Genomic DNA, 26,516 nt, shown 5'->3' on the forward strand with positions numbered 1-26,516 from the left:
CAGGAATATCCCAGTCAAACTACGGTAGACTGGTTGGTGGTGGTTGGTTTGACTTTTCTTTTTTTCTTTTTTTTTTTTTTTCCTTTTTACCATTGTTAATCCCCTGCACAGACCACTGAAGGGTTTGTACTCTACAGAATCCGTCTGTCCACGGCTGAGACTCAGGAATATCCCAATCAAAATACGGTAGATGGGTTGGTGGTGATTGGTTGGATTTTTTTTTTTTTAATTTTAATTTTTTTCTTTTTACAATAGTTAATTGTTCCTGAGCTGTTCTGTCACTTGGCATGGTAAGAAAATGATCGTCCCGAGTGAATTACAGTCAATGTCAGCTGGAGAACACGAGCTTGGCAGTGACAGGGAGCTGAGCCTAAGCTGAGATCCGCGGCCAGACCCTGCTCGCCTTTAAACAGGAGCAGATCCGGAGGGATGCTGCTGGCTTCGGAGCGCAGGATGCAACTAGGGAAGAACCAGCACACACATGCACTGGTCTTACTGGAAACAGGATCTGTTAATTACAGTAAAGTTTAAAAATAAAACGAAATTGTGTAAGATATAATTATTTTCCAGGGTGTTTTTTCCTGCTTCCAGCTATCCCAGCATGATTTGCTGGGAGATAAAGGCTCAAATCTCGCCAGGCTGCGAGTCTGAATGGCATTTGCATTGACAAACTGGCAAAAAAGGGAATTATTCTAAGATGAGCAACGCTTCTGTGAAAAGACTTCCTTGGGAAGTGAGTAATGGAAGGAAATCATCTCTGTATACCCACCAGCCCTAGCCAAGGGGCTCCGAACACGAATCCGTGAGCCCTGGGCTCCAGACCCGTAGCGTTTCTAGCCCGCTGCCTTTGCAGGTCGTTGGGCAACGGGGCAGAAGACAAGGACAGGAGCGGACGGATGTCTAGGGTCGTTGATGCGAAGCAGATGGTTTGCAGTGGGGCAACACCTGCTGCCTCCAGCCCATCCCTTCCACCTCCCAGGTCGGGAACGCGACCGGTGGGAGGACAGCGAGGAGGACACGCTCACCAGCAGAGAACAAGGGTGCGACTGAACGGGCGCTTCACTCAACAGCCGTTTGGAAAGGCTTTTGCCTTCCTGGCTGCCCTCATGGTCAATGCCCCGGCAAACGAATTGAACGTGAAGCTGTGGGATGGGAATCGATGAGTTTGCTCAGATCGGTGAATTAGACCACGCTGTGATTTGCTTTGCAGTGTAATTTTTTTTCCCTGGAAGCTTGCTTGCCAAACGAGACCACAGACTGACGGCCTCGCTGCTAGAGGACCTGCACTTCACCACGCGTGCTGTTAAGTAAGCACAACTCTGAGAGGGGCAGCCCCAAACGGCACTGATTTCAGAGGAAAAAGTCTGCTTTAGATTTCGAGAGGCAAGGATCGAGCCCACTGTGCCCATGGTCAGGCAAAACTCAGCAGCTCAGACTTCACTCAGTGGGCTGTAGCCCTGCTCCGTGTGTCAGGGAAACCGGTTAGCAACAGTATTTGGTCACAGTATTGCAGCAGGATCCAGGTGCCATCTTTGAGGGGATCTCACAGGTGACATGCTCTCGGTAGGAGAGCAGGGGTATCTAATTAACTTGAGTACCTGGAATAAGGCTTATTCCAGCCTGTGTGAGTCAGTGGGTGAGGCTGTCGCCCCTGTGGGGATATGGCATGTGGGGCTGTCGCTCCTATGGGGTTATGGCACGTGGGGCTGAGGCATCGGACAGCCTGATGCTGCAAAGCTCCTTCGTGATGCGGCTGGGTACCAAACTGGGAGGGGAAACACAAGCAAGCGCCCGGGAAATGGAACCAGCTGACTGAATCCGTGGTTTCTCAATTGGATCTGATTTCTTGGGCCTCGTCTGACTTTCCATTGGGTTAGTGAGTTGGGATACAGCTTCTTTTCCACCCTGCACAGCTCCTTGGCTCCTAACTCCTGTTCGCTGTTTTACGGTTCCCAGGAGAGAGGAAGATCAAATAGGAGGAAACATTGCTCACCGGGTTCAGAAATCCCACAGCCTTCCAAACCTTCCCTTCTTGCTACTTTTTAGCTTGTCTATTTGGGCACTCCCGGTGTTAAGGGAGGTGATGATTGGTTGGTCTCTTCGTAATGGGGTGTAACTTTCCAGCTTTTCTCCACCAGGAATGTCTTGGATCTGTCCAGAAGTAGCACACGTTAAAACCTACAGTGAAGAAAGGGAAAGGGACTGTTGTCACCTCCCTCTTGACAAGCAGGAGCCAAAAGCAGGTACACGGGCAGCCGTGAGAAGGGAAACTCGGTTTGGTCCGGTTTCGTTCTGGCAAAAGTCTCCCGCACGCAGGGGAATTAAAGCGGCTGCGTCTCCGGGGAGTCTGAACCCGGGGTCTTTGGTTTACACTCTTGTGCCCCGTCATCCAGTAAGAGATTTGTCACGGGCTTATTTTCAGGCATGTGAGAACCCTTTGACTCAGAAGTCGCAGACTTGGGAGCGTATGTAACGCCGCGCTGAAGGGAGATGATGAGCGGGCACGCGGCAGGCTCTCGCGTGTACCACTTGCGCCGGAGGATATTGCTCCGTGCCCTTTTCCCGCACGCTCCCCACCTCGGCAGCGGACGCTTCCCGCGGGTCTGCCCTCCTTGGGGGCTTCTGCGCCAGGGTATGGAGCGCGGGGTGGCCTCGGTTGGTCCCCCCGGGGCAGCGAGGGGAAGGGACACGCTGGGTAGCGCTAGGACCTGGAGGAACGCTCAGCCTCCTCCTCCTCCTCCTCCTCCCAGAAGATTAGCCAATATTCCCAGGGCAGGGCACGGCTCCCCAGCCTTTCTACTTTTTCTTTCCTCTATATACGTGTTTTTCCTTCTTCTAGTTCATTCCAGAGCAGAGCAGCTTTGGATTTCTCTGAGCTTTTATTTTTTTTTTTTATTATTCCCCGCCCCCCCCCCCCCCCTCCTGGTAGCTGGACTGCTGCCAGCGTCTTGCAGGGCCAAAGTATTATCTATAGGGATATATTTTTATGGGGTTTTTTTTTTGGTTTTGGTTTTTTTTTTTGCCAAACCAGCCCAGCTGCACGCGGGCTGCCTGCAATTGAATCCTCGCTCCTGGGGCAAGCTGAACGGGGGAGAGGAGCAGCGGCAGCAGCGGCGAGGGTGCTGTTTGTGCCTCTCCTCCAGCGATTCCTGTCAAGATGGATTTATGACTTTAAAAGGAGTGTGTGTACGGGGGGGGGGGGGTGTGGGTGTGGGGGGGTGGGTGGGAGTGGAAGGAAAATTGCCTTCAGGAGCCAGAGCTTACACCACAGCCCAGCAAAACGCGTAAAGAAGCAGTGGGATCTCAGAGCATGAGCGGCATAGAAGTGGCACCCTGGGATCTGGTGGATCCTTGCGCGTAATATGACTGATCTTAAGCCTCTCATCTGCCTTCACAGAGCCGAGCTTTTGGATTTAAGGTAGTTTGCCCGGGACCAGGCTTTGCTATGTTGGCCAAGGCAGTGCTTTCTCTTGGTCTGTGGCTGCAGTTGGCGGCGGGACAGGACGCACCTGAGAGCGGTGAGTGCCTGAAAAGGCAAGGCGTTCCCTTTCTGCTTTTCCCCCCATTTAATATCTCCTGGTCCTTAAAGCCTCTCGTAAAACGCCTTTCGGAATAAAAGCTGAAGTTATATTGCTGCTTTAGGTGTGTATAAACACCTACGTGTATATAAAAAACATATAACCCTGTTATACTTGTATGTTACTTTGCTGGCACAAGGACAAAACAAACAAAAAACCTTTCTAAAATTGCCACATTAGAAAGAAATTTTATCTTGCTTGTTTCCAGTAGAAGGAAAGGTATTTGTTTCAGAAACTTGCAGTTCAGTGCGATCATATGGAGAAAGTCCTGACTCCGCACTGTTACCTCTCTACTGAGGCACAGCGATTAACAGAAGTAAAACCAGGGATTGGTACTATACCTGCCCGTCTTGTTCTCCTGCTAATCTCTGTAATTCAATCCTTATATTTCCTCTTTAAAATGATTTCTCTTGGCTACCGTTCAGGGAAAATGGTTATGGGTCAGTCTCGCAGAACTGGCAGCGGGGAGAGGGACGGGGAGGAGATGAACGTCTCGTCTCTGGTCCCTGCGCTGTACGTGCTGGGCAGAAGACGTAGCCCACATCGTGATGGCTAAGCTGATGCAATGATTTTTGCTCTGCCTTGTGTTCACAAGCAGAAAAAGGGTCTGTTCTTTGACTGCTGGTTTTTACTGCAGCTGGGAAATGTAATCCAGTGTGAAAGGAGAAGTGAACCTCTTGCCTCTCTGGACGGGAGGTCCTCAGACAGCAGCCCAGGCTGCTGGGGTCTGATTCTGCCTCTGGTGTGGAGCAGGCGGTGTTATTGCTCGGATCCCCTTACAGGGTGCTGGATTCTGTCCCTGGATTCTGAGACAGGCCGGCTCAGGATGGTACCGCTGCCGCTGGCGTTGTCGCAGTGCCCGATGTCCACGCAGGCGGCAGTCATTCCTATTGCCGTGCATTTCTGCTGCCGGGGGAGTGTGTGTGGCAGCTCCCCAGCCCAGGCTGAGAACAATGCTGAGACCTTCAGAGTACGTGGAAAAGCAAGCCGTGGCTTTCCAGAAGGATCGTGCCTTGCTCCAGAGGTGAAGCTGTGTGTGTTGTGTTATTGATGCGCTGACTTAGGCTTGGATGCTGCCGAGCTCCTTTAGAGGAAAGGAACCTGCTGGTGGGCAAGGTGCCCTTTCCTCAGCAGCTTTGATGTGGGACCTCCTCGGCTCCTCCCGGGTGCTCCCTAAAGCGCCCTTGAGCAAACAGCCGTTCTGGCAGGGCTCCTGGGCATGGGCTGGCTCTTGTCTGGAGGTGCCGTGCTGGTGTGTCGTGATCACACCATGAGAGGGACTGCTTGAGAGGCAGGGATGCGTGCTCGTGACTGTTTCCGAGGGACTTGACTGAATGTGAATGATCGTGGCTTTATTCTCAGCTGCAGTGGACAAAGCGAGGAAGCTACGGGGTGGACTGTGGTGCTTCTGCGTGCTCAGGAATGATGAGGTGCACCAAGGCACAAAGTCACGGCAGAGCATCGCATGACCAGTTCCACCGCTTTCCCCTTTGGGTCCAGGTTCAGAGCTCTGTTGCATCAGTGTAAAGTAGGACCATTGGATAGTTCGGGCTTTGATAAATGAGACTTAGGTTGTCATTACCTGGTTACCCGGGACTAGCGTCAGCAGAAAATGATGGGGACGTTGCCGTCCCTGTGGGTGCAGCAAGTGAAAAATAAAGACAGGGCCCATCCGTACGCACTTTGCAGAGGGCCCTGCACTTACTGATCTCTGAAGCACAGCTCCGTACCTGGCATAATTCCATGATTCCAGGACCCTTGAGGCTCTAAATAAATGAGCAGAGATAGTGAAACTCCTGAAAAGATCATAAGAGATGGCAACCCAGCTTCCTTCCTGCCAGAGGAATTTGTCTGAAGGGCCGTTCCTCAACCTACAGCCTGTAATCTGTGGCACGGACGAGCTGGAACCTGCACGGGCCGTTTGGGCTTTTAGTCACACAGGTATATTTTGTTTGGTGGAGCTCGGCTCCTTACACAGACCTGTGGTGTAGCCACCTCCCGTGGCACGGGCCTCTCTCTCTGACATGGTTTTATGTGTCGGACACCTCCGGGCTGGCTTGGTGGGACACCCCTCCTTCTGGGAGAGGTGGTTCCTGTCTCCACCTGCCTCTCACTGTGATCCCGAGGGGCCACAGGGAAGAGCCGATTGCCTTCTCCAGCCTCCGAACCTGGCTCCCCTCGGAGCAGAACTTTTTTTCCCTTGCTTGGCCGAACAGCGAGAAGGGAAGACAAACATGGGATCTCAAATATAGTTAACCAAGACAGGACGTGTTCCTTTTTGGCTGTTAAATCCTTTGCGCTCTGCAAGTTCCAAGTCCCGTGTAAATCAGGCATGTGGTCAGGTCCCAGCTGAGTGTGCAGAGGGCTCTCGAAGCGGATGTCTCCTGTCAGCATCTCGGTGTCAGACAGGGAAGTCCGACCAGCTGCTTTTCTGCTGGAAAAGCCAAGTGTTTCAATCGGCAGCACTGCGACGCCACGGTGACATTTTGCTCCCGTATCGATCCCTTCAAAACACTTCTTTGTGTGACTAACCTCTGTCTGCTGACCACCTACCAGCTGGAGGGTGACAACCGGGTACTGCCAGGTGTTCTCTGGTGTTCCCTAGAGGAGAAGCCGCGGCCCCAGCGTTCACACCCCAGCCATGGCATCCCACACTCACCACCCGAGTCTTTAACTGCCAGGACCAGGGTCCCTTTGCAGTGGGTGACCCCCAAGAGCCGATGGGTACCCCTTTCCACTCATCACACACACGCTTACTCTCGGCCGCGCTCCCTCCTTCTTCAGGCTCGACCCCGGGTTTCCCACAGCAGACTCGCAGCCGTTGGATTTTATAAAAATAGATCATTTAATTCAAAGGTCCAGCAGCGGGGTCAGGACGGGCTGGGTGTCTCCAGGCAGGGACGTCAAACACTGATACCCTTGCGATCTCTACCCCCGCCCCTCTCGCGCTCTTCACGCATCTGTTTGTTAGTCCGGCGATGATTTTTGGTGTGGGATCTTCTAACACCTTCTTGGATTCTCTCTCTGTGTCCAGGCCGGCCATTGGCTGCTCTTACCTTGTTGATGTGCGGTCTCTGCCGAGGGTTGTCGCCTCCTTATCTTCTGGCTTACGCCTCTTGTGCACCTGCGCTGGCTGGCAGAACGTGGGGAACTGAAAAGTCCCAGACTTAGGGAAAACGCTACCGAAACTTCAGTGTGCTATCGACGTTTTCCTCCTGCTAAAAGACTAAACACAGCACTGTGCCCACTGCGAGGAAAATTACTAAGGAAATTAACTCTATCGTGGCCTAAAGGCTTCAGCAAATCTCTGAATCTCAAATCCCAAAATCTCTCTTGTGCCAAGTAAAGGAGCCAAACGGCATAAATCACACCATATTATAACCCTGAGTAAATTATTCTAATTAAAACTTACTTAGTTAAGCTAAACAGCTAGCATCTCAACACCTAGACTTAAGCAGAGCACAATGATGTGAGGTCTGCAGAGTTATTCCCCAGCCCTTCAAGAAGCAAAGGCTTGCCGTTGGGGGAGGCGGGGGGGTGCTGATGGGTGCCCCTTCTCTCAGAATCCCACCCAAAGTGAGAAATCTTCATTTGGCACCTTGCCAAACAGCCGATCTTCTTTTTTTTTTTGCTGTAAAGCACGGGAAAACGGCTTGAAAACAGCCGCCGCTTGCGTAATGTCGGGGATTTACTGGTAACGAACCTCCTCAGCCCCACCTCTGGCACGGGTGGCATGTTTGCATTGGATGGAGGACAAAGAGCAGCAAGAAAGATGAAGGAATTGAAAACCTAAACCTGAAGAGAAGGACGATGGAGTGTCCGGTCACTTTATAAGCGTTGCCATGCTCCTGATGTAGTGAGATCCTTGGTCTAGATTTTTTTTTTTTTATTGATCCTTTCTGCTGACAAAATCTAAATGGGAGGAGTTTTTTTCCATCTTATGGGGGCTGAGTGTCAAGCAGAGGTAACTGTGATGGTATTTGCCTGTATGAAGGATTAGCCTTCAGCTCCACCCACGGACAATCCCTGTAGCTCCAAAATATGTATACCTGCCCACCAGTCTAACTGTTGCTTCTGTTAACCAGTTGTTAACCAATTGCTGTTAACCAGTGCTTTCCACCCGCCAGGCGGAACACTGTGGTATCAAGCTGTAGCTCTTCAAATTAACACAGCTATTTCCAGCAGCTTATGATGGGTCAACCAGTGCTTGCTGGACGCTAACTTTACGTAAACCAGTGTTTAAAGGACGTTACATCTTGGCGCCCCTGAGCTGCGGGGCACAGTCAAGAGTGCAGCTTGACAGGGGCTTGGCTCTTGACTCTCCTTTGATGTTCTTCTCCCTTGAGCAGGTGTTCCATGCTGGTTTTCACCCACGAAGGCAGTCCTGGCAGTAGTGGGATTTTGCTTGCATCTTCCCCCTGGTGGTGAATTCCCAGTTCCCAGGGTGCTGGTGCGCGTGACCCCGTTTACCACTTGTGAGCCATGTCCTTTGGCCGTTGATCCCTGCCCTGCCAGGGTCAGAAGCTTTCGCGGCTGTTTGTTGCGACATTCGGGAATGGAGTGACGCTCCTCAAACTGGTGAGGAGCAGAGGGGAGAAACAATGGTTGAGCAACCTTGTCTGGTGGAAGGTGTTCCTTCCCATGGCAGGGGGGTTGGAACTAGATGATCTTTAAGGTCTCTTCCAACTCTAACCATTCTATGATTTCCTCCTGGGAGGCGGCAATCACGTTGCCAAGATCTCTCGCTATGGCTTGCCAGCCCAGTAAGTGGCTTGTACTTCTTCCAAGCAGGGGGGGAGAGCACAGAGCCGTGGCTACGTGTGTTTGACTTGCTTCACGCCGCCAGAAGCTATAAACGAAGCCCTCGTTGCTCTGCCCTGCTGGAATGCCGTCAGGAGGTAGGGAGCTCTAGGAACGGGTGTTGGTCACAGGTTCAGCTCTGCTGTGTGATGTGGTGATGAAATTGCACGTTGCTGTGGGCAAGCAGGGAAGCTCGCTGGACTTCACTTTTATTTTCTGCCCAGCTGTGGGTGCCAAGTTGCTGGGGGCGGGGGGGTGTGTGTGTCTGCAGCGCAGGGCTGAGCTCTGCTGGGTCACGCGGAATTGGCTGTAATCCGTGTAGATCGCAGGTCCCACGCCGGCCTCCTCCTAGCAGCTCTTGCTTAGTCACCTCCAAGTAACGCTAAGGTTCTCCGTTTCTGAAGGCTCCATCGGATTTCTGCTGTTGTTTGGGGAGGTCTGGGATGTCTCTGCACCTACAGGAGAGCGGTTCCTGTGCTGGCTCGGTCTCTGTAGCAGCACGGTGACTTGTGGGCAGCACATTTATGTGCGTGTTTACAGACCGTGTGTGCAAGCGCTCTGGCTTTCTTCCAGCGCACACCTCTACTGTGGCACGTGCAATTGGTGCGGTCCTGACTCGCACGTGTCACTTCTGTCCCCCAGCCTGCGGGCATTCCCCGCACACCCGGCCCTTTCTCCGGCGTACCTCCCCGTGACGTCCCTGAGCACACAGACATCCCCATCCCTGCCGTGGGACGGGACGCTCATCCCTAGTTGCACAGACAGGCATCTGAAAGGTGCTCGGTGAGGGAAATTAATAGCAGGGCAAAGACCGTCCAAATGAAAACTGGGCAAAGAGGATCAAGTTCCCTGTGGCTCAAGCCCGGACCACTTCTCCACCTTCTGTTTTCCCCCTTGAGGCCCTTGTGTTGGGCCCTGAATGGCTGTGTTCATGCTGGTTCGTGGTCTTTTCTGTGCTCAGGTCACTAGGTTTCGCCGTCAGGACGTGTAATCCGCCCCTCGTGCCCACAGACCGTTCCCCTGGTCCTTTCCCTCCTCTGGATTTTGCCATCTCCTGGCTGCCTCTCGGTGTAGTGCCCCAGCGGGGGCTTGGCAACCCCCTGCTCATCTCCGCCAGGCTCCTTGCTATCTCTGGGCCTGCCCTGACATGGCTTTCTGCAGGGGGAGAACTGTTTGCACGAGCTGTCTCCTTGGAGCAATTAATTTCATGGGAGCCTTTCCATTCTGCTGTCGACTGCCTTGTGGTTTTGGCTCCCACGCGTGGCTCCAGCACTCACCCACTGCGTGCTGCACCGCGGCCATCCCTGCTCCAGAGCCCACATTTCTTGGCCATCCCACATTCCCGATCCCTTCACGGACAGAGGAGCCCAAATGTGCTGGCAGGGATCTCTGGTCGAAGGCTTTTTTCTCCCTTCTTGCACCTCAGAAGCTGTCAGAAAGCAGGGTGGTGCTTAAAAGAATTCCAAACTCATTATTGATATTCCAGCTATTGTAAATCTCCCAAGCTCTGAGAGTGGTAGAAGGAGGAGTCCCTTATGTGTTTGTGCTTCCCACACAGCAGTTTAATCGAAACGGTAAGAAAATGGGTCGAATGGAGCGGGACTCCAGGCCAACACCTTCACAGGCACGTTCCTCCTGCCATTCTTCCGCACACATGGGTCTGCGCAGCCCTTTCCCAGACACCTTGTCCCAGAGCCCCTTTGAGGTGCTGCTCCCAAGGCTGTCTGGGAAAGGAGGTCAGTATGTGTTCAGAAGAGCAAGAAAACATCCCATTAGCCCAGCTCTTAAAAAGCGATCTAGGGAGGGGTCCCTCCGCTGCAGGCGTCCCTGCCAGCAGCGGGACAAATGAGGGAGCTTTCTGCCGGCCGCGTGTGGACTGTAGCCTTTGGACCGAGAGGCAGCCAGTTCTGAGAACCAGCCGCCTCTCCTGGGGGAGCGCAGCCAGCACGTTTTCTCATCAAGTTTCTTTATCATGTCTTTCTTTTCCAAATACGGCTTGTTTTTTTTTCTCCCGCTGTCAGAAGATGGGATAAACCTGTACGTTGTCTCAGGCCCAGAGGTTGCTCCTGACCTTGGCAGTTGGTCTCGGTCTTGCCATCAGCCGTTTGCTTCTTCCTCTGGGGCTGCCGCCCTGGATGGCAGAGGCTGCTCCCTGGCACGGGGCACGGATCAGGCTGGTGAGGAATGTTCCCAGCTCCTGGAACGTGTCCACCTCCAGCTTGGAGCAGAAAGCACTCGGGATCAGCCTGGTGTTGTGCAAGAAGGGGTGTCAGCGCAAGCTGATGTAGTTCAGAGGCATTTTTTCCTGCGGTGAGAGCAGGATCCAGGACTTGCGGGTTGTACTTTTGGCTCTGCCCTGATTCCTGCTCCTGAGCTCCTGCCCCTTCCCACTGCCCTGGCCGTTCAGTTTATCTGTCCTGGGTTAATAGCCTGTGCCCGGAAAGACTGTCGGGTGGTTTCGTGCGCGTGGAAGTGCAAGGTGTGCTCCGGAGCCAGAGCTCCCATTGCTCCTGCAGTGCCAGGTCCAGGGCATCTCTTCTCCCCTGCCCATTCCTGCCCTGTTCCAGCCCCCTGTGCTTCAGCAGGATCCCAGCATGAGGAGGTGAGATTAGTGTCCTGGGAAATTACTTCCCTTCACTGCTGCCGTGGTATTTTCTGCTCCCACGTGTTATGCATCTAGGCTGAGTTTGGACCAGACGAATATCAGGCATTCATCCTGCCCTCGTTCCATGAGGCGCTGTATTTTCTCAGGAGTCAGGCACTAGCCTGAAGTCAGGCATATTTCATCCCAGTTTTTCAGAGGGTTTTGGCCTGCCTCTCCTCTCCCACGACTGGCCTTTTTCCTCTGAGACACGGGGTCTGTTCTGTAGCCGTCCAAGTAGCTCCTTGGTAGGGATCCTTGGTAGGGACCTTACGATACGGTAGGGATCATGCATGTGAACGGAAAGGAGGAAAAAAGTAGCTATTAGTCCTCCTCACTGTCTTTTTTTATCTCCGCAAGTCTGTAAAACATGACTTTAAAACCAATTTGGCAACAAAGCCTGGGGAGCAGGGAGCCAATGCGGGCAGGGGGAACTCCAGCCTGCCCCTGGAGAGGTCACCACAGCGGGAAGGTGAGATGCATCTTCAGCCGTACCGCCGTTGGGTGGCGATTGATCTGGGTGAGGTGCAGAACCTGATAAAGGAGCGAGCTCCAAAAGGCCAACCTTGTCTGCGGCGGTGGCCTTTGCCAAGAGCCAGAGGGCAAGCTGCACGCGGCAGGGCTGAGGTGTGCTGACTCTGCTGGGGGTCTCTGTCGGCTGTCTCAGCCGACTGAAGAACGTGGAATATGGCAGCTACACCACTTGCGGGCTTGGATGTTGTGCCATCCTTCACAGCGATGGACCAAGCACACCACCAGTGCTCAGGGCTGCTGCTGCTGTGTCGCTGAGGTGCTCCAACTCTTCCTTTGCACGTCTCTCACCCTCTTGGCCAACGTGAAACCCTGTGGGGTGGGTGGTGTGTTTGACGCGTGCCGCTGAGAGGGTCCCATGGGCAGATCAGCACAAGGCTGCTGGTGCTGCAGTGCCTCCAAGAGCTCCTTCCAGCTCCACGGCAGTGTTTTGCCTTCTCTCCCCGGGCAGGGTGTAGGTCAGGATGAGCAGCTGCGACGTCCCAAAGTGAGACGGAACCCAAAGAAAGCAGTGGCAGACAAACAGTCCAACACAGGTCACAGTCCTGCTGTGCAGCTGGGTCTCTACCCAGCAAAATTCTCACCGATTTCTGAGATTTGGCACCGGATAACCAAGCGTTCCCAGCAGATGGCTGTGCAGGGAAGGGTTCACACCATTTCACTAACGCACCTCCCTCTCTCTTCCCCTGGTAGGTCCCCAGCCGTCTATCTCCAATTCAGAGGGAGATCTCCTCTTCTTACTGGACAGCTCTGGCAGCGTCTCCTACTATGAGTTTTCCAGAGTCAAGGAATTCATGTGGGACCTTGTGCGACCTTTCACTTTTGGCCCCAAAGATGTCCAGGCCAGCATCATCCATATCAGCACGACGCCCACCATGGAGTTCCCCTTTGACCGGTACCTGTCCAGTGGGACTCTGCAACAAGCCATCCGGGACACTCAGCAGCTCATGGGCGACACTAACACCGGCAAAGCGCTCTCCTATGCCAAGGAGAAGCTCTTCAGTGATGAAGCTGGTGCCCGGCCAGATGTGCCCAAGGTACTGGTTTGGGTGACAGATGGTTTCTCCACCGACGACATCTCCGAGCCCATGCAGCTCCTGAAGGACATGGGAGTAACGGTCTTCATTGTCAGCACTGGACGGGGGAATTACCTGGAACTCTCTGCTGCTGCCAGCCAGCCTCCTGAGAAGCACCTGCACTTTGTGGATGTTGATGACCTACCCATCATCACAGAGGAGCTTCGAGATGCTATCCGAGGTACAGCGGGGCTGGGCTGGGTCGCTGGGAGATTGCAACCGGGCTGAATACGAGTTAGTGCCCGGCTCTGCAGGGCAGGTAGCGTGAGGTGCTTTGTCCACAAAGCTATAGGTCCCAGTAAAAACCAAGGACATTAGGAGGTCTGCGACAAATATCGTTATTCTCCTTGGAAGGTCCCATGACTGATTGGGACAAATTCCCTTCTGCAGACCTGCTAGTGAGCCGAACTTGTGTTTGTAACGAGTTGTTCACTTGATAATGAAGGAAGGAGGCTCAGGCAGCATATTGTCTGGATTCCTTAGAAACCCACAAGACTTTGAAATGAGTCACGCAGGTCGCAGGCATCCGTTCAAATCGAGCGTGGCATGAAAATGCTCCCACCTGCACAGCTCAACTGTTAACCAACGGCTTCCCGAGAAGGCTCGCTTTAACCGCAGTAAGAGGCTGCTGGCTGCGGGAGCAAGGTGCCTCAGCCCCTTGAATTTGATTTTCACATTCAGGGTGCGTTTTTGTCTCTGAAGTGCTGCCTGGCTCTCTGCCGTCTGATGGAGGCGGAGGACACAAATGTGTTGAAGACCCTGAATACATGAAATGGGACGTGTATGCCTGGGAAGGGTTTGGTCCTGTCAGCTCCTTTAAACTCTTCTCTAGGCTAAATGTGATTTCCTATATATATCATCATGTGCCGGCGCAGTGGCTGGCACACACCGACATCCCAAACTCCTGCCTACGAGGGGCTGGCAATTGGCTTTTTTTTTTTTTTTTTTCCCTCTTGCAAAGAGCAATTAAGGATGGTGGTTGCTATCAGCATGAAGACTGTCGGAGAGGAATGTTTTTGTTCCATAAATCCCCTGTTGTAACGTGTTCTTGCATCCGCCAGATCTATAGCCCGACTTGGCTAGCACAGCCCTTGGAAGAAAATCCCAGCCCCAACTTGTCAGGCGTAGCCGGCCAACTGCTACCTCCTTGTTGCTAGCATGGTTGTGGCGGTTGCCGTGCAGAGAGCAGGAACAAACACCAGATTTAATATTTTATTTTTTTTTTTTCAGCAGTCCTGTTTTTGAAAGCATCCAGGAAAAGGGTCTGAGGAGACCCAAGGCCATATTCTGGGCCAGCAGACAGGCGTTTGGAAGCCAAGGGGAATGTCTCCCGCTGATCTGCATGCCGCACTGCACAAGGCATGTTCTTTTTTGAATGTCATCACGGTGGGAGTGCCCGTCGTTGTAAAGCCCCAGCCTCCCAGATGCCTCTGGATTTATTTGGGAAGCTGAGGGAGTTACTATGACTTTGCAGACTTTCCATTCATTTTCTGGAGGTTCTCTCTCCATTGGAAATCCTGTTTTAATTCCCCATTTGGCTTCTGCTACGTGCGTTGGTTAGAGCTGGCTTTGGAGTGTCCAAGTAACCCTTTCCACAAAATCCTCTACAAGTAGCAATTTCTTCTTGTTTCCAACCACGGTCACCTAACAAATCACGCACAGGGACTGTGTTCTCCTCCAGTCCTCCAATCTCCGCCCTCTCCAGTGTGAGTATGGGCAGTACCACCGGTCCTTCTACGGCAGCAGATGCCACACAGACCCCTCCAGATGTTTCGTTTCAAGTGGCTGTTTCAGCTCCTAGCGCATCCTGAATCCAGATGGTGTAAAATAGCATCCCCAAATGAGAAATCGCCTGCATATCCTTGCAGCACAAGATTGGCTTGAAGTTCGTGAGATCTGCAAAGGTAATAAATACTCTCCTGTGCCCGAGGGCAGTATTCTGCGCATCCACCAGGTCTAGAAGTTACTAGGCTGGGATTTTAATGGAATGTGAGGTTCCCACGTGAATCCAGGGGCTGGTGCTTTAAGCAAAATACCAGACATTGGTAACATCACCCGAGTTAGCCTTAATAAAGCCCCATATGTCCTCTCTTCCCTGCCTGGAAGAGGCAGCCCTCACCACCAGCCTTCCTGCTCCTGGCCCCTGGGGTAGCAGGGACAGACAGAATCCTTGGCAAGCAGAAATTAGGCCTTTCCAACTCTGGAATGGCCCAGACTGGTTTCATTACCACTGCTATCTTATCTTCATCTCTTGCTACTGTTTTTAAAAAGCCTTTTGTAGGTGCACAAACAGGCTTTGTCAAGAGCTGCTCTCCTCCCTCCACCTCCTCTCCAGGAATGGGGTGTTTCATGCCAGCTCCACAGATATTCCAACAAGATGGTCTCTGGCTTCCAAGTTGCTGTTGTCTCCGGTGGGCTGAAGAACCCTCCCTGAAAGAGTTCAGTCCCTGCAGCTGTACCTCATGATACAGAGGCAGACGCCTTTACGTAGGGGTTGCTCAGTTAAGAAGCATCTTCGCCTTCAGAATATGATCGGAGATCTGAGCAGAGAAATAATATAACAGTTAGGGCTGAGCGTGGACTTCACAAGGGTTTTTTCAGTCCAAGGCAGCCACTACTTGGACAAGGAGACAAAAGGAAGGTGCCCTACACTTCCAAACTATACTTCTGTCCCGCCACAGGCTCTGCTGAAGCCAAGGGACGTGACGTCTCTGCCTCAGCTCCCTTTTCGAAAAGCCTGTGTCACAGAGCAGAGAAGATGGGCTGCTTCTGAGACATGGCGGACCTGAAATAGCCGCAGTAATGCTGCTCTGCAGAAGGGAGCAAGACAGGGACTGTGGATGGATGTGTATGTTCACTCCCTCTCTTTTTCCTTGGCGCATGGTCCCGGCACAACGAGTCTCCAAATGCAGCAGGCTATGGTTCCCAGCCATGGCCACAGCCGGCTCCTGGCAAATACCGCTGCCTTTCCTAGTGTGAAGGAAAGGGGACACTATCTCAGGCTTCTTCCATTGCATCTTATATATTACATACCCTGTGTATGGCGTTTGGGGCTCTCCTTCTGGGGAAGGACCTTCCGATATTGTGAAACCAAGGCATTCCTTTGAGATGACACCAGGTTCTGTGCTAGCATCCACTTGCTCTCCACTCAGCCAGTTGAACAGACAGCAGCTGACTTCTTTCATCCTTTGGCAACACCTTCTGCGCCAAGTTCTGCAGGAGCCCACCTGCCCAGCAGTCACAAAACATCAGCCGCTTCCCGTGCATATTCGGGGCAACACAAGTGTGGTCTGAAACGAGGTCCTGGATAACTTCTGCTGCAGCGAAGGCTTTGAGTGTAGAGTCCTCTGACATCCTCACTTAGCGCTGAATACAAGCGGGTGACCAGAGGGAGTGATCTCAGACCTTGAATGTCCGCTCTGCTAATGGAGAAGCGTGTTCCCCCCTCCCAGAGTCAGAACCCTCCTCCCATCCATATCAAAGTAGGGAAATAGAGCCAGGAAGCAGAAGTGATTTGTCCCAAGTCCTAGTTGAAGCCTCTGCAGAGAGGGGATCGCGTACCCGCGGCTCGACGAGGTTCATCTGCTGCCTGGCTGCGTTTCTTATGCGCATCGTGAAAGTCGCAGCATTCCTGCGAGTCTAATCTTGGCCTCGCCAGTGTTCATGGGGTGCCAGAAAACTTGTCACCGTGAAACGGTGTTTCAAGTCACCCAGAGGCAGGAGGTGGAAGACAAGCGTGTCAGAAGCTGCCTGGGTCTATGTCCTGATAGGGTTAGTTTTCTTTCTGGTGGCTGCTATGTTTCAGATTTGGTATGAAAGGAACGTCAATAACGCATGCGGTTTCAGTTGTTGCTGGGCGATGTTTATACTTTTCAAGGACTTTTTTCAGCTTCCCACAGAAGCTGAGAAGGAGCACAGGCAGAACAGTGGAACGCCCAGTGGAATATTCCATACATAGGTGTCACGGTCAGTACAGAAATGGGGGTTTGCTGGCAGGGGGGGCAATCCGCCATCACTGCTGGGATGGCGCCAGTTCACCGTGTGGTGAGAGTGACTTATGTCTCGTATATTCTTTTAACATTGTTATTATTGCTATTTTCCTTTTCCGTTACTGTTCTATTAAACTGTTTTTATCTTTACCCATGAGTTTTTTCCCTTTCCCCTCTTTTTCTCCCTCTTCTCCCTGCCCTTCTCGGGGTGCAGGGGGTCTGCCCGGTCCTCGCTACGGCTGGGGTTAAACCACGGCAGTCAAATAAAAGAGATTAACTTGCTGCTTCCCTCTGGGAACAAGGAGGTGCCGTGAAGCATAACAAGCATACCACGGGCATCTATTTTCTGGGGCTTTTTTGCCCTCTTTATAACTCAAGACATCTGTAATCTGGCAACAAGGGGCAGAGCCATGTGCTGTGGCTCCTGCAGCGCGTCCCTCAAGTGTTGCACCCTGTCACTTAAATCTTGCCTGATTTATTCACGGTGCCCCTGGGCCCTGCCTCCGAACTGACTTATTTCCATTCCCTGAGTTTTTGGCAGGACTTTTGGCGCTGAGGCCTCTCCCCTGTTCCTTTGTGGCTTGGCCAGTGGTAGTCGCGGGGCTCACGGAAGGGTGCAGCATCCCAGCCCCGCGGTGCTGCCTCCTCCGAGCTCCGGCCGGGTGGAGCGCTGCTGGCAGCGCCTGGGGACGGCAGCGGGCAGGGAAACCTTCCTGCCCGCCTGGGAGAGCCAAGGAACAGCTCAGAGGAAAAACTGAGGCTGCTTTCTTTGGTACGGGGAAGTTGGCAGGGACTCGGAGCAGCTCGGAGGAGGAGAGCTGATCTTCTCCCAGTTAAAGGACCAGTCTGAGAGCACAAGGCTACCCTCACTTCTCCTGCAGGTCTGGGCAGACTTTCGTGCCTCCCTTTACCTCCGTGTAACGGGCAGCCAGCGAGAGCTACTTATGGTGTTCTGAAGTATTTCAGCTTGAGACGGAGGGTGCTATCGTTAAGATTTCAGGACTTCCCCTGCGCAGAGCAAATGCACTTCTTTAAGGGTCAGGGTGCTTTTAAAAATCCTTAAAAAAAAAAAAAAAAAGAGAGAGAGAGAGAAGAAAAGCATCTTTACATCTTTGTATGCCACTTCCCTGGAGCTAGAAACAAAGTCCTGTGTGTTTCTGCCCGTCTGGAAGAGCAGAGAACGGTGGAATTGTGCCCAAGATGAGCTCAGGACACCACGGGTGTAGGAAGAAGGGACAGGTAGCAAAGGAAGCTGGGGAACCGCAGGGCGTCCGAAGAGGTGTTTGTGTCCAAAACTCAAAGGTAGCACGAGCCTTGAAGAGAAGCCTCTGTGCAGGGGGAGAGAGAGGGGAGGAATAGCTCAAGAAGTGTCTCTGAATGCCGAATGTCACAAACAACAGAGCTCTGTGAAACACTGCAGGGAGTGACTTCAGCTGGGATGAATGCAGCCGCCCCAGCAAATCCCGGGCAGTCCCCAGTCGCTGCCCCGAGAGCAGGGAGGAAAGTGTGTCTTCACGCTCTGGGCTGCTTCGTGTGCACGACAAAATCTGGTGGTTTGGTTTCACTGGTAGGCGATTTCCACAGGGAGCTCGGGATGACTCCCCGCAGGAGTTCTGGGACCTGGGTGCCCAAATTCTCTCTCCAGCTTTGCCACAGGCGGTGCCAGCGCTGCCGCTTGCCATGTCGGGTACGTGGTAATGTCTTGCCGGGCGTGGGAAGCTGGCTGTTTGGGCAGGGACAGTCACTCCCACGCATCTGCCCGGCAGCAGCGGCTGCCCAGAACTTGCTGGACCGCTCCAGATTAATTCCTGGTGGCAGAAGGCAGGCTTGGGTGGGCAGGGACACGGTTCCTGGCTGTGCCCGGACTCCCTGTCGCAGCAGATCATCAGCACTGTTTGGCCTTAGCACAGAGGACAAGGCAGAGAGGATGGAGAGGGAAAGCTGGGGCTTTGTAGAGCAAGTTGGAGGCTTGTGGCAAGCTGGTTTGAGGCTGGACATGCCGAGGAGGCAGGCTGCAGTAGGTTTCTGGAGCTGGAGCCTGTCGTGCAGACACACATAAGCAATTTGCTTTAGCCAAAATGCCACCTCGTGGCGGTTGGGACGTAGGTGTTCCCTTTGCAAGCTCTCTTCAGCGAAAGGGTCTTGTCCGAGAGGTCGGAGTGGTGTGAAAACCCAGATATTGCTGCTTCAGTTGAAACGTGTTTTACGTTTTTTGGGGGTTTTTTTTTTTAGCTTTATGTTTGTCTTCCAGGATTTGGCTTTGTGTTCCTGAACCTCTCAAAGAGAGCTGAATTGCTACGAAGGGGCTTGGCTACCCCTGGGTGACTTCAGCTGTCGTAGCCTACGCCTCCCATCCAGAAGCGCCTCTGTTTTAGGTGGGCCACCTTCTGTGCATTAACGTCAGTAGTGATTTCTTGCTACTGTTCCTCTTCCAGATGTTATCCAAGCAAATCGGCTCCATGCAGTAGATATCACCTCAAGCAGCTTCCGCCTGATGTGGCCTGAACTTCTCTCCCAGGAAACTGGCTACTACACCATAGAGTATGCCCCAAGAGGTGATCTAGCAAGGAAGAGGACAAAGCAAGTGTCCGGGGCTCACACTAGCCTCACGCTAAGCAGCCTTGCACCAGAAACTACTTACGAGGTGGCACTCATTCCTGAATCCAACGTCCACTACTTCCCTCCCCAGACAACGAGGGTTACTACACTGGCAGGTAAAACGGGCACAGTCGTGACCAAGGGGGAAGCCTCCACCGTGCCGAGCCTCACGTACACAAAGCAAACAGGGCAGCCCTTGGTCTGCATCCCACAGCCTCGTGGCCCGATTGGAGGAGGCAGATGGTCGTGGTCGGGACAGAACGTAATAAGCAGCCAGCTCCTTCCTTAGAGAGGTGTTGTGGACTGCCCAGAACAGGGCAGCAGGTCTGATGGTCACGAGATGCTCTTCCAACCCTCAAAATCTCTATGAATCTGGAGGAAAGCAGAGCCCGCTGCCCTGGGAGAAGGCGGCAGGAGCTGCAGCTTGCAAGTATTTAACAGGGCTGAGGTGGGGTAAAGCACGGGCTGCTGCACTTACTCACCAGCCCAGCGCGACGGGCAGGCAGGAGCAGCGCTGCCTTGTGTGGGTTAGTGCCAAAGGGGAATTTTGGCCTTCGTTGCTATGGGAAGAAGGAGATCCCTGGCTCCTACCTGAGGCTGCAGGTGCAGCTGGAGGAGAGCAACGCTCTTGAAGCGGGTTCATGCTGCTTCTCCAGGCAGGTGGATCCATGCTGGGGAGCCCCTGTGTAAGAGGGAAGGAGAGGGGGAGCACTCAGAGCAGAAGCCAGCCCCTCGGTGCAGACTGGTCATTTGGGCCACAAGAGCAACTCAGATCTATGCTGGGTCGCAACATGCAGAAACGCGGCCCACAGAAAATCTGAGTCAGGATGAACTTGCACCCAATATTAATTTTAATGCATGCAAGAAAAGTTTTGGCTGCACAGGTAGAGAAACCATTTTCTTAGGGCTGAGCTGGGTCGTGCTGATTTGGATGACTATCACCATCCATTTGCTGGATGGATTTTCTTCCACCTCCTGGAAGCCAAATATGGTGCAGGTCAATTTTGCGCCTCTAACAGAATCCTTATGCCTTGAATTAATGTCCATGACAATTACATACTCATTCACGTCTTTTTACATTTCTTCCAGAGGAAATAAGCCCAGCTCAGGTTCTCATCTCGGAGTCCGGGCCACGCAGCTTCCATGTTAGTTGGGCTCCTACACTGGAGAGCGTGATGGGCTATCAGATCCTGTACGGACCGCTCCCTGGGAACTCGGTGAAGCTGCTGGAGGTGGACGGCAAGCACAACAGCACTGTGGTGGAGAATTTGGCACCCAATACCACCTATCTAGTGACGGTGACTGCAGTCTACAAATCGGGGAAGGAGAAGTCCCTGTCGGCTAAAGCGTGCACTCAGGAAGGTGAGTGAGCAGCGCTCTGCTGATAGGAAACTCCGCGGGCACGAGGAGTCTCTTGTTTCTTTGCACAGACCATCCGCCTGTAGGTGAAAGCAGGGAACTCAGCCCGGTTACTGGGGAGGGCTGAGAGAAGGGGGAAGCTGCAGCTTCTGATGAACAGCATTTACGTGCCGTTAGGATGTAGCAGATGTATACGGCATAGAGCTGAAAGAAAAGCAGCCACGCACAATATGAGTGCTGTTACAGGGTGCGTGCTGCCAAGCTGGTGGTGCGGCCACAAGGAGAACAGACTTGGAGATCCCTGAATCTCCCTAAGGAAGAAAGAAAACTGCCTTTCCCTCCTATCTCCTCTTTGGTGTGATTTAGCGTCAGAGGGGCGGAAATTTCACCAGCAGAAGCTTCTGCTCTGAAGAGGTACCTGTAAAGATATATTGCAGGAGACAAAATCTAGCTCTTATGGGGACTCGGGAGTGAGGAGGTCAGAGGAGAACAGCAGCTGAGGGTGTGGGAGGTGGCCAGCCAGCCTCCAACAGCACCAACAAAAGTATTCCCTGCTGGTACCAGGACAAAGGTAAGGAGTAATTAGGCTGAGCTCCTCCAGTGCGGAGGTGTAGAGTGGTGGGATATTGCGTCTCTACAGCAGAGAAAGACCAGGCGGGCTGGCAACCCCTTCTCAGCGGTCCCCTCTGGAGGAAAAAGGAGCTGGGCCATAAGGACCACGCCATACAAATGCCCCGTAGTAACACGAATCTTCTTTCTCTAGAGGGCTCTAAAGTGAGGCACCTTCGCTTTGAAGACATGGGCCCCAACACCCTGAAAGCCTCCTGGGACTCCGCCGATGGCAAAGTCCTTGGTTACAGAGTCAGATGCCGACGGCAAACTGGCCCTTCGTCTGTCATCAGCGTTTCGCCGCAGATCCACAGCGTGCTCCTCACAGACCTGGCTTCGGGCACCACCAACAAAGTGTGCGTGAAGCCCATGTACAAGAACCAGGCAGGCAAAGGGCTGTGCCGCATGGTGCACATGCAGCCAGGTGAGCTGGGGCGCGAGGCAGAGTCCTGGGGCGCTTTAGCCAAGGGAAAGTGTCCTGAAGGGCACGGAGATCCAACACAGAGCAGCTCTCGTGGCTGAAATGCTCCCTGCTCATCAGCTAGCTTGCCAACAGGGCTTCATCACAGCTACCAGCCCAAAAGGTGCTGTCCAAAGATGGGCTCTTTTCCCCATTTTTATCAGCAATACTCCTCCTAGTGGCGTTATGTTTGCAGGCGGGAGAAAAAGTGTGGAGTGGAGACAGTCTTGTAATTACGTTGGGATAACAAGGGCGGGAGGAGTGCAAAAAGCTGGCATGGGCACTGGAAGCGTTGTTTAAAAGTCATTTGAAGCCTTGGCTACCCTTCACTTTCAACGTGGCAGGGACAAGCTAAGTATTAAACACAGCTGCTGAGGCACAACACGTCTGCTTTCCTCCTTCCACTGCCCAATAGCCGCTTACTGTCATGAAACACAAAGGGATTCTTGAGAGGCTGAAGTGAAGGAAGAGCTAGAAAGCAGCCGCGTGACAGTGCAGAAGCACAGCCTTTTTCCCAGCAGGAGGCTGGCATGACAGTGAAGATGACCACGGGGAGATCTCTGACTCAGTCAAATTCGGAGAACGGGTGGATAAAGCTGACATTGTCCTTTTTCTCTTCTTCCCAGCTACAGAGGCCCAAGGATATAAGCACAGACAGAGAGCATGACAGACTCTGGAGTGAACTGATTCCCGGCAGAGCAAGGAATCTTGCTTAGACAAAGACTTGGACAAAAAGGAGGGATCAGGGGAGGAAACCAGAAAGCTCACAGATCATCTCCCAGCCTGGACTGTCCCTTGCGGTGTCCTGATTGTCAAGCCGAAAGGCTGTCCTCAGCCAAGTTTCTCCCAAAGCTTAAAGGTTTTTGGCTTGGCTGGATGGAACAACCAATCCAACTAATAGATCCCAAATCTGTACCCTCTTTTCCATACGTATGCCTGACACATAACAAACCGAAGGCAAAGAAGTGATGAATCCTCACTATTGCTTGCTTACCGCCTGTTCTCTATTTATTAAATGTTGATACAGTTTTATTTTTGCAGCTTATGAGCGTGTTCAAGGCTCGGCTGTTGGCTGCCCTGGCCTTTCCTTCTGGGCACCTGCACTCAGAGAAAGATCACGTGTGGCCAAATCCATTCCTGCTGGCAACAGCCATTGGAACCGGTACACCGGATAAAGAGCAGCTTTCCTTCAACTCACCCAGTGTGCTCAGCCGGTAGCTCAAATTAGGCATCCCAAAAAGTAGAGCATCTCAGGGATGGAAAGGGAAAAGCATTAGGAGAAAGAAGAATAAAATAACACAAAAATACCCAGCATGCAGAGGAGATGGGGTCAAAGCCAGCAGGATTTCTGGGAAGAGGAGGAAAAGACGTTGTTAACCCACTTGGCCTTTGGCCAGCACATGGAGACACTTTATAAAAGACATCCTTATAAAGTGCGGGGGCAGCGTAGTGTTCCCAGATGGTCCCTGGTTTATGGCAGAGCTTGGCTGGTGAACTTTGAGAAGCAGAACGATAGGGCCGTGCCAGGCCAGGGCTGAGGAGCACTCTCAGAGCGCTCCAGCAGAAAAGTTTGCTCACTGGCTGCCTGCTGAATTCTTGAGTCTCATCAACATTGTTCCGCTCTCCCTCTGGCACTGGCGTTAAAGTCATCTGCTGTAATGACTTACAGATTACAGCTGGACATCAAAGGCTTCAGTTCCCCGAAGTCATCTGCCTTGGGATTTGGTATCAGTCTTGAGAGGGCAGGAAACTCAAAAACTTGGGAATTGGCTTCCCTGGCAGAGTAGTGTAGAGCTCTCAGCCCTCCGCTGAGCTCAAGGAGCAGCAGTGAGTCAAGAAAAGCCAGACAGCAAGACCGTCTAAAGCAGTTATTATTGTTGTTTCTCATTCAAATACACACCTCCAAAGAACGGCGCGGTCCTGCCTGGATCGTGACCGCTGAGTTACTGTGGCATACCTGCAATCGGTTTCACCAAATTGGACGGGAGTTCCGCTACCAGAGAAGCTATATGGAGATTAATCAGCCTGTCCTGTGACTAATTATGGACAGCAAGTCTCCACCACTATCATTCCAGGCTCTATCCTCTGCACTCTAGAAAACACCTAGCACATCTTCGGTGTCTCGTTCTGGGCTTCCACCTAGCGCTAAGCTTGAGCTACGCTTAAAAAATCAGGTTTTTAGGGGAGAAGAGTAAATCTGATTTTTTTCCCTTTGGCCCCAGGCTTGAATTTGCTGTCACGAAGCTACTCTTCGGAAAGGGGAGCTGGAAAAAAAACACCACAATTTTAATACCTAGCGACAAAGCCATTAGAGCAGCACGGTTGCCAAATTCAGGGCTTAGGGCTGTAAAGAAATGTATATACTTTTCTGGTAACAAACCCCAGCATCGGTGGGAACACTTTCCCCTAGTAACGCTTGCTCTATTTTAAATTTATTGCTTATTTGTCCTACACGTGGAACTCTTTTTTTTTTTTTTTTTTTTTTTTTTTTTTTTTTTTTCCCAAAGCTGTGCTGTATGTTGGAGAGCCCCCATACAGCGTCGCTCCATCCTGCAGACCCTCCCTTAGCTCTGCTTAGGGACTTCTTGAACCAACTCCTTTCGGAGCTGGGAGGAACTTTGTCACCGACCTTGTCTCCCAAGTGCCCAATTCGTCATGTCTAGGTTTACGGAGCATTTCCCCTGGGCTGTCTTCTTGTGCAGGAGGAAGGGAGAGGAGGGAGGCGAGTCATTCATTAACTCGATAAGAAGATTTCCCATGATTTGTGTTCTCCTTTGGAATGCGCGTTTGTGACTGATTAATCTTAATGGAGACTCTGTGCTAAGGGGGGAAGATAAAGCCTCTGGAATCTCTCATGCAATAAGATAATCTTGTTCGTTCTTGCTGTAGGGCAGAAATTAATTTTGCACAACTCCCTGCATAGTTTACTAATACATTAATGTGTCATTCCCCCCAGTTGTAATGCATCCTTTTGAAGACAATTAAATATACAATACGAGAGCTGTTGAATGATTACTTTGTTCTTAAGGGCACTATGGGCAAATCTCTTAAGTGTAGCTTTCGTTCTAAGGAGAGGTATGGGTTGAAAAGCTGGTATTCATCTTGATTTTAAACATACGAAAAGTAAGCATTCCACCCGTCACCTCATAGTCTGGTTTACAGGGAACTTTACCCCCACTCCCCTCAAAAAATGTTTCAGAAATACATAAGTCTCAATAATGTAACAGACATTAACGACGTTGACAATGTATTGGTGTTCCAAAATGTGTGCATGGCACTGTGGAATCACGCAGCAGGGCCAACACTGATTTATATAACACGTGATGAATCTGCTAGGTCACCAACAATTAAAATAACAATAAATAGAGAGAGAGAGATGAGTCTGCTAGAAAAATCAAGCATTCTGCAGGAACTTTTTGAGAGACTTACTCAAGTGTGCATTTGGGAAGAAACATGAACATCTAAAGAAAAAAAGACGCATGAAGGACTGCCCGTGTCCCGCTTCTGAACGCTGATCCAGGCTGTGTTCTTGTCATGGTTTAACCCCAGCCGGCAGGTAGGGCCACGCAGCCGCTCGTACGGTTCTTCCTCTCCCCCCGCCCCCCGCATAAGGGCAGGGAGAAGAGGGAGAAAAGAAGGGGAAAGGGCAAGGGGGAAAAAAATACCTCGTGGACTGAGATAAAGAGGGTTTAATAGAACAGTATCGGAAAAGGGAAATAACAATAATAATAATAATGATGACACAAGTCACTCTCACCACCTGGTGAATTGTCTCTGTCCTGCGCAGTGATCGTGGATTCCACCCCCCTTGACCAACCCTCGTTTCTATATGGAGCACGATGCCAGTGGTACGGAATATTCCACTGGGCATTCCACGGTTCTGCCTGTGATCCTTCTCGGCTTCTATGGGAAGCTGAAAAAAGTCCTTGAAAAGTATAAAAATCGCCTAGCGACAACTAAAACAGCATGTATCGTTGACATTGTTTTCACAGCAATCACCAGAAAGAAAATTAACCCTTTCCCAGCTGAAACCAGGACAATTCTACATTTTACACAGTTCCAGGATTTCACATGGAGTCGTCGAGGTTGGAAGGGACCTTTCAGATCATCGAGTCCAACCATCAACCCAGCACTGCCAAACCCACCGCTAAACCGTGCCCCTCAGCACCACGTCTGCCCGCCTTGAAATCCCTCCAGGGATGGTGGTTCCACCACTGCCCTGGGCCCAATGTCCGACAGCCCTTTCAGTAAAGAAATTTTTCCTGATATCCATCCTAAACCTCCCCTGGGGCAACTTGAGGCCGTTCCCTCTTGTCCCATCGCCTGTTCCTTGGGAGAAGAGCCCGACCCCCCCTCGGTACCCCCTCCTTTCAGGGAGCTGTAGAGAGCGAGAAGGTCTCCCCTCAGCCTCCTCTCCTCCAGGCTGAACACCCCCAGCTCCCTCAGCCGCTCCTCCTAACGCCTGTGAGCTTTAGCGAGTTTTCTGGCTTTTTACAGCCGTTTTCCTTCCTTTTTCCTCCGCTGCCCTTTTCTATCCGCTTTATGCCGCCTCCCGCGTGAAGCCCTTTGAGGAGGAGCAGACTTGCCGGCGAAAAACACCTTTTCCAGCGGCCGCACGGACGTTATTTCTCCCTGCTCGGCCCTTAGCAACGCGGCCGCGCTCCCGTTGCTATGGCGCCGCCCGCCCCACTTTGTCCCTCTCCGCTCCCCGTCGCCACCCCGGCGGCACCGCCCACCGCCCCGCTCCCCAGCCAATCGCCTTCCCCTCCCTGGCCGAGCCCGCCGCGTCGTTCCATCAATCAGAAGACGCCTCGGCGGTGACGCGATGCCTGCGACCGCCCCCGGGCCAATAGGAGACCGCGACGTCGCGCTGCG

General features: G+C 52.3%; 1 protein-coding gene across 4 annotated transcripts; it reads left to right on the top strand.

The window, feature by feature from the left end:
• The first annotated feature begins 1,686 nt into the window (after positions 1–1,686).
• Positions 1,687–26,283, top strand: VWA1 (von Willebrand factor A domain containing 1). 4 transcript variants are annotated; one of them, XM_074560362.1, is made up of 8 exons: positions 1,687–1,872; positions 2,139–2,243; positions 3,398–3,518; positions 12,244–12,807; positions 19,051–19,329; positions 20,303–20,575; positions 21,336–21,605; positions 22,268–26,283. In XM_074560362.1, the coding sequence occupies exons 3-8, from the start codon at positions 3,446–3,448 to the stop codon at positions 22,306–22,308; spliced, it is 1,500 nt and encodes a 499-aa protein (XP_074416463.1). In that variant the 5' UTR covers positions 1,687–1,872; positions 2,139–2,243; positions 3,398–3,445; the 3' UTR covers positions 22,309–26,283. The 4 variants fall into 4 exon arrangements, with proteins under 4 accessions (XP_074416463.1, XP_074416465.1, XP_074416461.1 ...); XM_074560364.1 differs by lacking the exons at positions 1,687–1,872; positions 2,139–2,243 and adding an exon at positions 2,459–2,632; XM_074560360.1 differs by lacking the exons at positions 1,687–1,872; positions 2,139–2,243 and adding an exon at positions 2,839–3,180.
• Positions 26,284–26,516: the final 233 nt, after the last annotated feature.

Source organism: Larus michahellis, chromosome 16 (assembly GCF_964199755.1).
Source record: "Larus michahellis chromosome 16, bLarMic1.1, whole genome shotgun sequence".
Taxonomy (NCBI): Eukaryota; Metazoa; Chordata; class Aves; order Charadriiformes; family Laridae; genus Larus; species Larus michahellis.

Coding starts and splice junctions, on each gene's coding strand:
- VWA1 (XM_074560360.1), top strand. Junction 19,330..20,302: donor GAGGGTTACTACACTGGCAG/GTAAAACGGGCA, acceptor CATTTCTTCCAG/AGGAAATAAGCCCAGCTCAG. Junction 20,576..21,335: donor TAAAGCGTGCACTCAGGAAG/GTGAGTGAGCAG, acceptor TTCTTTCTCTAG/AGGGCTCTAAAGTGAGGCAC.